Below are 16,727 nucleotides of genomic sequence, written 5' to 3'. Positions count from 1 at the left end.
GATTACTTACAGGGCCTTCACCTTCACTTTGAACTATATCTCCAGCCCTCTAAAAAAGTTTTTTTTTATAAGTCTTGTGACAGTGTCTTGCTAAGCCACTAAGTTGTCCAGGCTGTGCTCATGTGATTCTTCTGCTTCAGCCTTCCAGAGTGCTAAGATTATAGGTGTATGCCCGCATGCCCTGTAGAGGATTTTAGTCTTATCTTGTCCTGTCTTGTCTTGTCTTGTTTATGTACTGGAGTTGAGTTCAGGACCTTGCAAATGCTAGGCAAGTGCTCTACCACTGAGCCATATCTACGTTACTGCGCTAGCTTTTTAAATAACCAGACTTGTGGTGGCGGTATGTGTGCGTGCATGCATGTGCATGTGTGGTTTTCTTTTGGATTTTGGGACTTTCTTGATCCTTAAATCAGCTTTTGGGAAGTTTAGAATTGTCTTGGACAGAAATTCTGCTCAAGACAAGATTCAGGATCTCATGAAGAGCACGTAGCCATTGCACCTCTTTCTCTTCCTATCACTATGCAGCTTTAATGTAAGTCTGCTAGTCCTCCTGTGTTTCTCTCTGGGCAGTCTAAAAGAGAAGCAGAGATTAAGTAATGCAGCTGTTTCTCAGGCTTGGAAGATGAATGCTAGCATGACCTCCTTGTGTTAGTCTTTTAGAGGGAGTAGAAGCCCACTTCTTTTAACCTGTCAAATGGAAGCATCTGCCCTAATTTGTTTTGGAGATATAAGATATAAAAACACATTATCGTTCGTATATATAAATAATTTTTATATACTACATACACACGTATTAGTTGCTTGACAAAAAGAGCTATAATTTGCATATCATCAGCTATATGAAATCTGCCATGTCTTCTTATGGATAACAGCCATAAAAACAAAATTACCTGTAGTAGATGGCAGTTTCCCATGATGGGTGAATGAATCAGTTGAAACTTTTTGTATGTGGAATGCTTTGTTTTATGCTGGCTCAGATGAGATGAATATCGAATTTATGTTGGAAATTGAACCATTTCTGTTTTATGTGGAAGGACAAAACACAAAGCACTTAAGTGACAGGACTTCTTTGCTCGCAGTAAAATCACAGGCCAGATTGCAGGACGAGGATGGAGGAGTAGAGCGTGGCAGAGTGGTATTCAAATCCCGGCTTTGCTGTTTACTAGTTTTCTCTTGTGAATGGATTTTTAGTCTTTGTTATCCACCTTATGTATAAAATGGGCATATGACATCAAATTTGTTTAGAGGTTCTTTGGGAGAAATGGAATATTCTTCAAGCGCAATGATAGTGTAGTAAATACTTTCCTTCACTGATTCTGCCACTGACATTTTCCTGTCTGTCTTGATTCTTAATATTTTTGTGAATTCTGGTTAATCTCACAGAGGGAAGAAAATACAGAAAGGAAGTTCATTCCTTTAGAACTGCATGTGCCTCTTACTATTATTGGGAAATTCCTCATTAATAACTTTACATTTACTAGTTATATGAAATAGTTTTTAAAAATTGCTTTTGTGAGCAAGAGTTGTGTTTTTATCCATTGGCTTGCCATTCTCTTAATGACCCCTTTGTCTTTTCAAAATCTAACATAGCTAGAAAATCTGAGCTGATGTGTAGGACAGACAGCTCAGGGCCCAGCAAGGCCACTTGCAGAGTTCTTCGCTGGCCTGGATGTGACTGTCCTGGTGCAGGCTGGGTGGCATGCCAAGGAGCAGAGAGCTGGTGTTCAGTTCGCTACACTGAAACAGGGTGGTATTTCTGTCAAGTGGGATTTATCCTTAAAAGGACTGATAATTTAAAAAGAGAATTGATTTAAAGTACAGAGTTCTAAAAAAAAAGAAATACAGAGTTCACTTATACCACCGTAAAACTGTTTTTTCCCTAGAAGTTTATTGACTCTTCTATAGTGGGTGATTCATTTTTGTTTTAGAGGCATAACATTTTACTGAAGTCTTTTTTACAGAATCCATAAAATCTTTGCAAGGGAAAATTAAGAAATTTTGATAGAATTTGAAGAATGTTCTTAGCAGTGTTTTTCTGTTAGCAGCCCAATTCTGTCAGTTGAGTCTGTTTGAGGGGAACAAGTGGAAAAAAATCTAAGTTTTATCTTAGATTTTCAACTTAGCATTTCAAATATAATCTTAAATTTATTATAAGGAAAAGGTAATGTTTACGTATTTTACAGTTAAAACAGAGAAGAAGACGGTACAATTTAGTGATGATGTCCAGGTAGAGACGATAGAGCCCGAGCCGGAACCAGCTTTTATTGATGAAGTAAGTAATTTCCTCGGTGGTCACGGTTGTACTTTACGTTGAAGTTGGAATGCCTTTGCTTTCCTTTAAAATAATCAGTTACTTGACTAGTCTTGTGTTTTCTTAATTATAAAAATTCAGACAGTACTAAGTGTTCTTGACACTTCTTCTCCAGCCCCATTTTGACCCTGTCAGGACCTCCCCTGCAGGCTGGGGATGTGGCTTGGTGGCAGAATGCTTGCCTAGAGATGTGAGGCTCTGGCTCCTGTCTCCAGGAGGGAGCTGGGGAGAACATTCCCGCCTAATGCTGCAGAGAATGGGTTCATGGTTTAGTTATTCTCTTACACACTATGGATATTTCCAAGTTTTACTGCTGCTGTATCGCAAACAGTATTACAGTGAGACTTTTCGCACTTACGTCTTTCTGTGTCTTTAGATAGCCAAGAATGGAACTGTCAGGTTGATGGATCTGTGTGTTTTCCGTGTTAATAGATAGTGCCAAATTATTATGTAAATGGGGTTTTTACACTCACATTGATATTATAGCAGTACCTGTTTCCCCTTGTACTTAACAAGCATTTTAGAATTATTTGCTCATTCCTGAGAGACACTTACTGTCTGTTCTGTGAATAAAACAAGTTACTGTTTCTAAAAATTAAACTGCCATTAAATTACTACTGTGTAAACTGTTTCATGGGACTCTCATGGTTCCTCCTGGGATGGAACACATTTAGGTACTTTGGGAAAGCTGATGCTAGTTCCCTGTGAAATGTCTTCGTGTCATTGTCACATCTGAAACAATGCATGTTTTCAGTGATCATTCTGAAAGTACATTGTCGGTTGGACGGCAGCTCAGTCCATAGTCTCTGGAGCTAGATAGCAGTACCTAAACTTACACATCATTATGATTTAAACTTGAGGTAGTCTTGGATTAAGTTACTGTATCCTACCCACTTTAGCTTTATGAAAACCTCTGCTATTGTTATATATAAGGAAAGGAAGATTAAACTGGTTACTTTTTCATCTTTAAGCACGCTTGTGGTTTCCTTTTTCTATTCAGACATTGCTTTTCCAAATAACAATTTTAACATAACTGTTGAATTAACAGGACAGTATCAGATTATGGAACTAGCAAGCCATGTAAGATATCATCACCTCCAGGTCAAATTTGGGATGCAGCTATGTTTGTTTGCATATTTTATATGGCTCTACATGGGCAGACTTTTGTAATAGGAGCAGAGGATCATATGGCCTGCAGTGCCCTGAAGTTTCGCTGTCAGAAAGTGTTCGCTGGTTCCTGGTATAGATCATTAAGTATTTTTCCCTAAAACTGACCCGCCTGAGCGCACTTGCTGCCGCCGTCCATCCTTTTCTTGCTCTCCTTTGCCCTTGCGATTTTCCTCTCCCACTGTACAGGAGACAGCCCTGCCCTTTGCTTGTGTTGAAGCTTGCAGTGGTGCTTTGCCCAACAGCACAAAAATTTTCAGGTACAATTTTAAATATTGGTGTTGGCTTTAGGAAAACGGTGACTCTGATGACTGGGTAACACAGTGGAGATGGTCTTACATATTTTGCTACCAAAAAATAGAGGAACAAAGTGAATTATCAGTGAGTTGATGTTAAAAAGCAATAGGGCACTGATAGGGCACTGTGATTCTAGCATGAGACTTAAGATTAAAAGAATGCAAGAATATTGGTGGAACAACTTGTATTGAATTTGGGGAGGAAAAAAATGAACAGTTTGAACTTTCTGACAGAGACTGACTGTTGTTAGCTTTTCTGTGGTGCTGGGATGAACCCAGGGCCTTGGAGCTGAGTGCTGTGCCACTGAGCCACATCTCCTGTCCCAGACGGGTTTTTAACAGGGATGAATGTACATTGCTGTGCTGTTTTAATTCCTTTGGATATCTTTAGATGAAGTAACTTTTTGATATAATATCCTGGAAATCATGTCCTTTGAAACATATTAAACTTCTGAATATGAGAAGTCACCTTTAAAATATGTAAAGGGCTTTAGAGGTTTTTAGCATTCTTTTAGAAGAGACAGGAGGAAATGGTTAGAAGATGGTTCTTTTAGAGAAACAGTGTATAGAAGGTTGCCAAGAGTCCAACAGGGCCAGGAAAAGTTGTGTTAGGCGAGATTGCCTCGCAGGAGGAAATCCACGTAGACAGGCTGGTGCTCTATAAAGAAACGCATTTCTTTGACAGCAGATAATTTCAAATAGTATATAATATTCTATAAACAAGCAAACAGCTTATCCAAATGCTAGTTGACTGTCCATTCTCATTTTACCTTTTTTTTTTTTTTGGCTGTATACAAACTTTTCTGATACATGCCTTCCTCTTTGTAGACTTCTTAAAATTAAAATGGTGAACCGTTTACTTTGAAAAGTAGTAGCCATTTCAAAATCCAGAATTCATTTGTTCATCTGAGTTGAGTTTTTAAACATTTTTATTATTTTCACTCTAATGCTTAATTCATCCTCAAACTTCTCCTTCACAATTATTTTGGTTTTTTTGAATTACTGCTTTTCTTAGAATTAATAGCCTTTAATTATTATGCGACTTCTAACCATATAAAAGCTGTGCATGGAGAAGGCTTTGTGATTATTTCAGTTGTATTCTTTGGGAGCTTAGAACTAGTTTGATTAAAAATATATATGTACTTATCCATATAATTATGTAATGATGATTTTAGTTCTATTGATCCTTACAACCAAAGATCCTGAAATAGAGCTGAGCCATGAGTTGGAGAGATACCTTCCCGCCTTTTTCACATGCGAGAATACAGAAACTGCAAGTTTTCTGGCTTTTAGTGACACACTGAAACATTGGTGGAAAGAAAATGCAGAGTAAATCCTTACAGCCCGTCTTCCAAGAACAGCTGTAATAGAGCTGAGCTTGCCTCACTGAAACAGCAGCTGCTCTCACCACTGGGGAGAAGGCATGACTGAGTGGTTAGTCATAGCAAGCCATCGTTAGAGGGGTGTCACACCTGTTGTGTGGCTAAGCTACAGCTGCTCCAAACAAAGTGAAATCCTTCAGCGTGATATAAGGGGTAGAAGAACTCACACACTGTAAGTTTAAATGCGGCTCTATATCTTCTAATTTAAGAGAATCTCTGTTAGCAAAAATATAGAGGAATGGCTCTCTAGGGTCTAAGTTTACATGCTATTAAAGAGAATTCTTATAGGTAAATGGGTGCAACTAGAGACCATACTCATAAGTGAAATAAATCAGACCCGCATGTGTAAACACTGTATTGTCTCCTAAGAACCTGAAAGAGTAAATAAAACTTAAAGGTACAGTAGATATTGTGAAAGGGACAGAAACTGCTTAATAGGAAAGAACAACTAGGATGAGGGAAAGAAGAAAAGAAAGAATACACACACACACACACACACACACACACACAGCTAAGATAATTGTACTACTAATTTCTATTGGTTTATTGAGAGGAACAATTAGTGTTTAATTGTTTGTTTGATCAATCTTGCATACCTGTATCTGGTAATCTGAGCAGCTACTTAGAAGATAAGTAATAGAACAAACATTGTTGATTTCCTGGTTTTGAAATTCTGTATTGTTTTTATGTTGTTTCGTTTTTGTCTTTGTTTTTGTTCTTTTCTCTTTAAAATAAAAAAAATTTGAAAAAAAATTTAAAAAAATAAGAATTCTTGGGAGCTACAAACATAAGCAAAGTTGAAGTCTTCATAACTATAAATTATACCTGGCAAGCATGAGGTTGTGAGTTTGATTCCTGGTACCAGAAAAAGAAAAAACTATAAATTATGAAAGTTTTATACCCATTATCTGGTTAATAGAATGAAATACAATGTTTCATTGCAATTGGATGCTTTTATATTAACTATCTAATTCCTGTAGGATAAAATGGACCAGTTGTTACAGATGTTGCAAAGTACAGATCCCAGTGATAATCAGCCAGATCTGCCAGAGCTACTTCATCTTGAAGGTAACTCTTACTTTTTTGTTTACTTTGCAAAAACAAAGAATAACTGGAGAGTCTATCTGCTATACAAGAAAGGAACGAGTTTTGAGAATCATAAATGTAACATTTTTCACTTTTCTTTGATCCAGTTTCACTTTTTAAACCTTGGATAAAGCCTGAATTCTTACACTTTTTAATCCAGATTAAATATTTTACTCAACATCTTAGAACCTTGTAAAACGAAAAAGGTTTAAATTTGGTGACTAATGTTTTAGATTAAGTTATCACCATTATACTTTTTTTTTTTTTTTTTTTTTGGTTTTCCTCCGGTACCGGAACCGAACTCACGACCTTGCGCTTGCCAGGCAGGCGCTTTTGCCGCTGAGCTAAATCCCCAGCCCCTCACCATTATACTTTAAGAAAATCAGGGGCTGGGGATTTAGCTCAGTGGCAAAACCGCCTGCCTGGCAAGTGCAAGGTCGTGAGTTCAGTTCCTGGTACCGGAGAAAAACAAAACAAAACAAAACAAAACAAAAAAAAGAAAATCAATTTTGAGTTGTTAACTAAGGTTAATTAATGTAATTTGTATTATTCCAAATTAAATCTTTTATTTCTTTAATTATATGAATATTTCTCAGTCTCATTTTTTGTTGTTTTCTTATGTCTTCAATTCTTACCATTTTAGCAATGTGTCACCAGATGGGACCTCTCATTGATGAAAAGCTGGAAGACATTGATAGGTAACAGAACATGTATTATATCTATTTGTGTACCTTCTTCCCTGAAATTATCTCTGTACACTACAGAGTAGATTATGTCTGTCTTTTTAAAAAAGATACTTCAAGTTGGGCATGGTGGTGCACCTGTGAGCCTAGCGATCTGCGAGCCTGAGGCAGGAGGTTCACAAATTCAAGTCTAGCCTGAGCAGCTTAGCAAGACACTGTCTGAAAATAAATAAATAAATAAAGTAATTAATTAATCTTTTTAAAAGTTGGAGCTGTAGCTCAGTGCAGAGGCATTGGGTTCGATCCATAGTTTTGCCATCACCATTGCCAAGGGTTAATTAAAAAATATTCTAAAGGAACCATTCCTTATTTTCCCATTTTTAGCCAAATGTGAAGAATTGGGCTCATCTTTTTTTTAAAAGTAAGGACTTTGTTGACCTTTCTTGCATTAAGTCTTTTTAAAAGTAAGAGATAGCATAATCATCTTTCCTATAGTGGCATTACCAGGTCCCACACATGAACTATGGGAAAGCCTACCTATTTCAAGGTAGAATCAAGTACAGTACATAAATCTTAAACAATCTGGTTGCTTCTGGGCTAAAATATAAAATATTTTTATGGCAAGTTAAATATTTAATAGTCTTCTAGTGTTAATTTTTGTTATTATTCACATTTTGATATATTAGTGTTTAGAACTTTGTATCGTTTAAGTGAACAGCTGTGTTTCAGATTGCTCCTTTATGTTTCAGAAAACATTCAGAACTCTCAGAACTTAATGTCAAAGTGATGGAGGCGCTTTCATTGTATACTAAGTTAATGAATGAAGATCCAATGTATTCCATGTATGCAAAGTTACAGAATCAGCAGTATTACATGCAGTCATCTGGTGTGTCTGGGGCACAGGTATGCTTTGAAAAACTCAAGTATATTCTTTTAAGTTCTCTAATGCACATAAAGTTATTGAGAGGAGCAGTATTTTTGTGAAACGTGAAACTGAAAGTAATGTTTAGAATGAAAATAAAGCTTAATCAAATTTTCTTTAATGAATACAATGTATGATATGCTAAGTAAATCAGTCTTTTCTGTTTTAATTGCTGTTACACAGCCATAGGCAGTGGAATTGCTCATCAAGTTTTAAAAAAAATACACTTTGGCCCTGTCCCAGATCTACTGAATCAGAATCTTTAAAACTGAGGGCCAAATAACTATATATTTTTAGAGCTTCATATATAATTATCTGGATAAAAATAGTTTTTGTCATATTTAAGTCAAATTTCTAGTTATTACTGAATTCTTCAGAGAGTCTACAGGTTTTTTTTTTTTTTTTTAGAGTGAACTGCTTAATTTAGGTGTTCTTATCACAAAAAGAAAAAAAATGGGGAGAGGGAACTCCTGAGTCGATCGCTATGTTCATGGCATAGCTTACAGTGATGGCTTGAAGGGTGTATACTCACCTCCAAACCTATCAGGTTGGATACAATAAATACATACAGCATTTTCTATGTCAGTCATAGCTCAATAAAGTATATTTTTTAAAAAACCCATGAATTAAAATGTACCATTTAGAGAAATAAAAAGCAAACCTCTCTTAAACATCTAATGAACTTCCACTTATTCTTAAAAGGGAGACTTAAATGGAGTGGAAAAGAATGAGTTGAAAAGCTGTTATTGGGGCTGGGGATTTAGCTGAGTAGCACAGGGCCTGCCTGGCAAGCGCAACGTTGTGAGTTCGATTCCCGGTACTGGAAGAAAAACAGAAAAAAAAGAAAAGCTGTTATTAACCAACAAAATTCAGTATTTCTGTCTATTTTTTAAAAGCCGCCTTAATATGGAATTGCCCCCTCCTTTACAGTAGAATGCATGTCATGCAAATATAGAGACCCTTTCTTTCTTTATCTCACACAAATGGTGCGTGTTCTGGTTATAAGGAGTAATTAGCCAGATAACTCTGTTTTGTCCACTTACAGTGGCCACAGACTTTGTTCGGATTGTTTTTTCCCATGGTCCATTTCCCCTGAAATGAGGGTCAGCACCCAAGAGGTGAACAGCCAGGCCCAAGAAACACAAGGCTAGAGAATACCTTCGTCACCCGATTTGACTCAGACAAATAACCAAACTTTCACATTCAGTTTGCAAAGAACAGTGGGATACAGTTATAAGGACTGGTACAGGTGTGTTTGCAATGATACAGCACCATCATACCATTTTGGGTGCTGGTATGTGGTGAGTCTGTTAGGATTTAACAGAAACGTTAGATGACTATTGTCCGTGTCTCTTGCTGGTTGTTACTGTCTTAACACGTGACTGGTCTTACCACATAGACAATAGAAGTTCTTTTTAAACATAGGTAATGAATACTACAGAAAATTAAAACATATTTAAGACTGAGAGTATTGGAAACTTCCATCTCTCTAGATTAAAAAATTACAGATTTTAAATAGAGGAGTAGGCAAACAAATCCAGCCTGTTCCCTATTTCTTTTTATTTTTCTAGATAATGTTTTTATTGGAATGCACCTGCTGTCACTTGCGTCTTCATTGTAGGTGTGTTCTGCACCTGTGCAATTAAGTAGTTATACGGCATAATAACCGGAAATACTTGCCATCAAGCCCTTTGTAAGAAGCTTTGCTGACCCCTGCTGTAGGAAGTTAGCTTGCTCAGGGTCCAGTAAGTTTTACTTCTAGAAATGTGAGTTACATATACAGTCTATGACTATAAAGCAGTGAATTCACACCTCCTAAATACCCTTTAAAAATATCAATGTAGAAAGCGTTAAATATATTTAATGAAAAATCAATTATATTATTACAAAGTTTTAAGATATATTCCTTTAATGCTTCCGTGTGGAGATAAACATGAATCCGTTCATTGGTTAAACACAAAAGTCAGTAGTCCCTGTCACTTAAAAGTGTCTTTTTGTAAAACAGCTGGGGACACAAATAACTTAATTTTTCTCGACACAGCAAGTTTTGAAAGTGTGTTAAGCTGGCCGTGGTAGTGCATGCCTCTAATCTCAGTACTTGGGTGGCTGAGGCAGGAGGATCATTGCAAGTTCCAGACCAGCCTGGGTTACAGAGTAAGCTCAAGGGCAGCCTGAACTGCATAGTGAGACCCTGCCTCAAAAAAAACCAAAATAAATAAAGTGTGTGAAAGCTTCATAAGGGAATATGTTTTCTCATTGGCTGCTGTAGGTCTACCCAGGCCCTCCTCAGAGTGGTGCTTACCTGGTTGCAGGGAGTGGACAGATGAGCCATCTGCAGAGCTACAGCCTTCCCCCGGAGCAGCTGTCTTCTCTGAGTCAAGGCGCAGTTCCTCCGTCCGCCAGCCCAGCCCTTCCTAGCCAGCAGACCCCAGCTTCCTACCCCAAGTAATTGGATTATTGGTGTTGTTTGAAGATGGTGCTATTACAGTTTTTTCAATTGCCTGCAGGCAGATGGCCTCCTTTGTGGTGCAGAGTGGGGTCTCCAGGAAGCCCTCTGGCACTGAGAGGACCGGTTTGTTTGACTCGCTAAGCTGTACTTTAGTGTTAGTTTTGTACTTTTTTATGTTCCTATCAAGTGTTTTTGTTGAGTCTTTGATAGTTGATAATGTCTTTAACAATACTAGTAACTATATCATTTTTCCCCCCAAATTTCCCACTAAATGCTGTTACTAGAATATATAATCTGAGCTATTTCTTTAAGAAAATATTTTCTTATTTTTAGCCTATGTCAGAATTTAATTTTATTGTAGAAGGCACAAGAATATGCTTCTGTGGTCCCTGGGGCAGATAGCTGACTATGAGATGGCGGGTCCAGTTATTTTTGGCATTTACTTATGATGTTGTCTGCCATGCAGTTAAGTGGTTATTACTTACATAAATGTCTTACTTGAATTAATGGAAGACGAATTTGTTCCTTGAGACAGTAAGTCATAGGTTAAGAGGTTACCGAGCTATATTCTGCAAGTCATGGTATTCCGACTTGCGGCAGAGCTGTCGGGGTGGCATGGGCACAGTTTCTGGAACCTTTCCCAGCAGTGCTCCCTTACTGTCCTCAGTATTGTACTCACCTGCAGAGTCCGGTGTGAGAGGTGCTTAGAGATTTTTCAGGCATTATCATCTCGACCCATCTAGTATTCTGAAGTGACCTTAAGAAGGAAGATAATAGGGAGGCCTAACATTTATGGGGTGTTTAACGTATGCCAGGCACTGTGCCCTATGCTTTACACACACTAATTCATTGCTTCTCTGAAGGAGGTAACCCACTCAGCCAAGATTCAAAACCAGGCAGTCTGGCTGCAGAGTTGACACCTAATTAGTGCAATTTTGTGGTCCATCCTGATATAAATAATGGTACGAGCGTTGACTTTGGTTGTAACTTTATATTTTACAGTGCAGCACATATGGAAGGATAATTGGTGATGCAAATACCACGGGCCTGGCGTGTGCTGAACATTCCATAAATATTAGCTATTAGCATGTTCTCTCTCTGTACCGTATTCCTTATCTCAGTTTACAGTTCCACCATCCACCCGATGGCCTGGGGTGTAACCCTACAGTTCGTGCAGTGTTTCTCTCTCTTATCTCTGTTCTGTACGTGCTCCCTACCATGTCACCCATGCACGCAATTATTTGTTACTCTTCTAAATAACTCTTTCCCATTAATATCATTTCATCTTGTAGTTAGACTCTCATCATTTCTTGCCTGATCTACAAGGTCCCTGGCTTATAATCTTGCCCTGTGAGTCTCTCTATCCTGTTGCTATTTAAAGCTCTTAAATTTTTTTTAATTTATTTTTTATGAGAGCATGTTAGTAATATAGAATGGTGAGGTTCATTTTGGGAAATTGGTACATGCATTTAAAATATCTTGATTATTTTTAATCCATTAACCCCCTCCCTTTATGGCTTTCTCATTGTCTATAATGTAAGGCTCATATTCCTTACATTATAGATATGCTACTGAGGGCCACTCCTTCTTCAGACCTTGTCAGTAACTCCAGGTGTGTATCTGACTTCTCCTACCACGTACTGTAAGTCACAATAATAAGGTACTGGTGGTCATGCCGGCCACATACCAGGCCTTTGAGACTTTCCATCTTTGCTTATACTGTGGATAGCTCCCATGCCGTTCCCGACTGCTGCTGCTGTTCCTGTATATCTGTGCTCGTAATAGACTTAGTAGATTGACCAACCATCACTCTAGGTGGCTTTCGGAAACTATCACTGCCACCTTTCCCAGTGAGCAGTAAGTTTGACCTAGGATGACAGAAGTCTGAAAAAATACTGACTCTAAAACCAAAATTCTATGTAAGGGAATAAGAAATAGGCTTCTGGGTGTGAACTGAAGAACACTTTTAAAGCAACATCTGAAGCAACTGCCTATCAAAAACAACTACAGAAATCTTCATTGTCCCTGATTTGCAATCAGAAAGCTTGACTCGTGTATGCAGGTCATTAATGCAAGTAGATAGGTATCTTACCGTGACCCTCACTGCTGGGTTTATCTAGCAGTTTTCTTGTCCATTTAAACACATTTTTTTATATATTTATAAATATCTACATTACACATTCATATATAATGAAATTGTCTCAGAGCCTTTGCAAAGCTGGAAATTGTAATCGTTAGTGCTTAAGCATTTATCTGGTATTTACTGAGTTCCTATCTGGCATAGAAGTGTGTCATACAGTGTGCTATAAAGGTGCATGGAACTCAGTTCTGGCTCTTAAGATAACTCTAGTATGTGGGCGTGAGACAAGTAAAAAGGTAGCTGCCGGGGAGGAAAAGTGACAGGTGTGCCGTCGGACCTTCTTAGGGCACACGAGAGGTGGGAAAGCAAGAAGGCGTCTTAATGCAAATGAAGCTAAGAACTAACAGATAGGAATAAGCCAGGCTGAGAGGGCTAAATGTTGCAAGGTTGCGCTAGGACAGAAAGCACCTGTGGGCATGAACACGTGTTTCTTCAGAGGTGACATCAACAGCTTCGCTCTTTTCGTAGGATCAGGTTCCATATACCTGACGTCACATAGCATCTAAAGTGATGTAGGCACAGATACATAATAAATAGGGTGGTGGGTATAGAGAAAGCCTCTTACTTCTTTTGTATTTCTAAGAAAATAAAGAGAAATGAGATTATCAGACTTTCATCTTTACTCTTCCACTGGAATTTTTTTTGTCAAGAGCACTGGTGATTTCTCCATTGCCAGCTCCTGTAGTCAGCTGTTTCTCCTACCCTGTTTAACAAGTCAAATCCCTTTGTCATTTTGGAAATACCTTTTCCCTGGCCGTGACCACTGTCTCTGAGTTTTCCTTCTGCCTCACTGCGCCTCCTCCTCAGTCTCTTTTGCCTGGTGTCTCTAGCTCCTTGACTTCTGGATGTCTAGGGCTTGCTCTGGGGACTGCTTTTTGGCTCTTAGTGGTTAGTTCCTAGGGTCTCTTGTAGCCCTGTGATTGTGAACATCACACTTGCTGATGGCTCCCGAGTGGACGTGAATAGCTGATTGCCTGTGTGTTACCTTTTTGTGTGTGTCTTCGGGAATCTCACTTGACATGTCCAAAACTATTCTTTCATTTTCTCACACCCTTCCCATCCTAGTCCATTGTATTCCTGTCTGTATTTTTCTCCTTCTCAGTGAATGGGCACTCAGCTTTTTTTTTTTTTTTTTTTTTTTTTTTTGCCAGTTATAGAACTTCAGGCATTCTTGACTCCTTTGTCTATTAACCAATTGCAGTGAGACTTTCTCCAAAACTGACCCTTTTCCCATCTCCTCTGTCACCTGTCACGTGGGAGAATCTAATAGCCTCTAGCATTCTCGCTTCTATTCTTGTTCCAAAGAGAGCCTGTTAGAATCTAAGTCATCACATCACCCTTCTCAAAACCAGCCAGTGTCTGTCCATCTCACTCACAGAGTCCTCCCGGCTTTCACGACACTGTGTATTCTAAGACGCCTCTCCCTTAATCCTGCTGCTTAGCGTTAGGGAATTCTCAAGCTTGCTCTCTCGCAGTCCTTGTGGCCCGCTTGCTGTTCCTTGAACTTACCTGGCATTTTCTCTCTCAAATCCGTCTTTTTTGTGGCCTGAAACTTATTTTCCTGGATAATTGATATGACCCCCTCCTTTTAGGTTCTTGTTTAAATGTTGCCTTTTCTGAAAGGCCTTATCTACCACTGAGGATTAACTAGAATCCCTTGGGCCAAATGCTTTTGGTCCTCCCTACCACGCTGTTTTTCTCCATAGTACTTAGAACTTGCTTACATACTACAAATGTGTTTGTTATCCTCTTCCTACTCAAATGTAAGGTCCACGGTGACTTTTCTTTTTCTTTACAACAGCTCAGTTCCAATAACAAGCGTTTGATACATCATAGATATTTAATAAAAATTATCAAATGAATTTAAATGAATAGATGTTTGATAAATAGCTTTTCCGTGTGTCTCTGAATGGCTGTATAATGCAGTATTTAGCTCATTGGGTGTTTTTCTCCATCTGCAGTGCAATGGTTAGTTCTGTTCAAGGAACTACGTATCCCAACCAGGCCGCAATGTATAGTCCTCCTCCTGCCGCCGCTGTTGCTGCAACTGCTGACGTCACAATCTACCAGAACGCAGGAGCTAGTATGTCCCAGGTGCCAAACTATACCTTAACGTCGTCCGCCCTGCCTCAGCCCGGAGCCAGCCAGCAGCCACCTCAGCCACAGCAACCCTATTCTCAGAAGGCTCTGCTATAGGACCCGGCTTTCTTCTTTGTGGCAGACACCTGCTAAATGCCGCTGACAATGTTACAAGATCCATTAATATTGTAAGATTTGTTTCTCCTCGGCTTATAGGAATCTGTCTTGGTCAACAAATGCAAATATTTAAGAAGGTAGAACTCTCCGATCAGCACAGACATTTTAGAGGTTCACCTCTCCTCCCCCAGAGGAATGAAACTACTTACAACATTTAATTTCTTTCATAATATGAAGAATTGATACAAGATTATTTGTCTCGTAAAATTACCTGGTCTGCAAAAAAGTCAAACTTACAAAAACTGTTGTGGCATATGTTATGTACATATATTGATATATAACTTCATTAGTGGCCATTTGAATCACAATGGTGATCATGTGAATATATTTAACACTGTTAAATTAATTTACTTTGATATTTTATTTTAATCATGACAGTTACTCTGTTTCCTAATGTTTTCTGTAAATTTAAGGTAATTACACTATCCTTTCAACTGCGAGAGAACAAAGTTGTAACATGTTCATGTGAAGGCGTTGTTGTCCAACCTTCCTTTTAATAATTGACTAATTGTGAGCTAAACTTAAGTATATTATGTCTCTCTGTAGCCTCTGTGTACTACTGGCTGTCATCACACCAGCGTACAGTAGCTAAATTTTTGGTGCAGTTAAGAGAAATGACCATGTTCCCTTTTCAGCTTACGTTTTGGCATGATATTTCGGATACTGTGGGACCATGAGACAAAATTAAGTAGGATCATGTTCTTTATATCTTCTTTTTAAAGAAATAATGTCTATTTCCTTTTTCCTAGTTGAAGATCGTAATTAGGTTTCTAAGCTGTATACTGTGTTAATTGGTGGCAGTGACACCAAAGATAGAGGCAATGGATAGAAATTTTTAAACTTGAAAGAAAACGTGAGTTACACTACATTTTCAGTGTCTTGTAATTATTTAGGCTAGAAACAGAGTTTGATTCATCTGTCTTACCCTACTACTACTAGTCTTTTAAATATGTCTTTAACACATTGTATTCTTTAATTCTTCATTAAAATGGATACAAGTTGATCTTTCAAAGTAACTTATACTCCTGGCTTTGCTTATCAGTTTATGTATTTCTTGTTACCTTTCAAACTGGAGCTGTGGTCTGCTCTCTGTCCTTTAAAGTTCTGATGGAATAACTGTGGCTCGTATTTGGAAGTATTTTTGAGTGAATGTTTTTTTTTTAATCCATACAAAAAATGTTTTTCACTGACATTTTAATCATAAATATTTTTAATTTCCCTGGTTGTGCTCTACTATAATTTTAACACCATAATTTTAAAAAACTGAAAAATTGAGTTGAGTGCCATTTTGAATGAGTTGACTTAACAGGTTTTATACCATAAATGCAAATTTGATTGGTATTTTCTAAGGTTATTGTAATGAGGTAGATTATTTGACAAATGAGTCCATCTCTGGCAGATAATCTTAATGGTGACTGATTTCACAGATTAGGCTTTAAAGCACCCTCTTCAGTTAAGTGTTTTATGCTGATGTTGTGTTTTCCTGAGTTTAAAGTATATTGTCCTCAAATACTAATTTTAAAATTTCCATTCAAATTGCATTCTTTAAGTACTTTTATAAGTTACTTTTAATACACATTGTTGAAAAGATTATAATCTTTTTTGTTTCAGTTTGAATATTGTGGTTTAACTGATACATTTTTCCCAAGTCATATTGTATTTTTGTCATTAATTTTTGTTTACCACTGTATTCTCTTATCACTTTAATTTTGATATCCTTCATGTTATAAGATCAATTAAATATTTTCCAATATGCTTTTTGCCCTGTGAAAGTCAAAGAATAGTGAATGCAAAAAAAAGAAACCAAACCAAAAAACCCACAACCCTGCCTTTATTACAGTGAACATACAGTTTTCCATTACCTATTCGATTGCTGGGCTTATAAAGATTTAAATTATAAGCACTTAAAACTGATACCATATTAGTTTGTGCTTTTCACTTACTAAGAATAAATGTGCCAGGTGAAAAATTTTCAGTGAAAATTGTAGCCCTGGCTTTTCCTCTTTCAAATATCACAGCAAGGATGGAAGTAGGA

The 16,727-nt window shown here is 37.7% G+C and overlaps 1 protein-coding gene across 1 annotated transcript in view; it reads left to right on the top strand.

Moving 5' to 3' along the window:
* Stam (signal transducing adaptor molecule (SH3 domain and ITAM motif) 1) overlaps positions 1 to 16,445 on the top strand; it is a 59,116-nt gene extending 42,671 nt beyond the window's left edge. The window contains exons 9-14 of the mRNA XM_005386961.2: positions 2,184 to 2,272; positions 6,137 to 6,224; positions 6,886 to 6,940; positions 7,675 to 7,828; positions 10,117 to 10,292; positions 14,398 to 16,445. Coding sequence (XP_005387018.1) covers positions 2,184 to 2,272; positions 6,137 to 6,224; positions 6,886 to 6,940; positions 7,675 to 7,828; positions 10,117 to 10,292; positions 14,398 to 14,632 — 797 coding nt within the window. The 3' untranslated portion in view covers positions 14,633 to 16,445. The remainder of the gene's footprint in view (positions 1 to 2,183; positions 2,273 to 6,136; positions 6,225 to 6,885; positions 6,941 to 7,674; positions 7,829 to 10,116; positions 10,293 to 14,397) is intronic.
* The last annotated feature ends 282 nt before the right edge of the window (positions 16,446 to 16,727 follow it).

This window comes from Chinchilla lanigera, unplaced genomic scaffold (assembly GCF_000276665.1).
Source record: "Chinchilla lanigera isolate Chin_1 unplaced genomic scaffold, ChiLan1.0 scaffold00028, whole genome shotgun sequence".
NCBI classification, from domain to species: Eukaryota; Metazoa; Chordata; class Mammalia; order Rodentia; family Chinchillidae; genus Chinchilla; species Chinchilla lanigera.
This window is presented reverse-complemented; position numbering and strand designations above follow the sequence as displayed.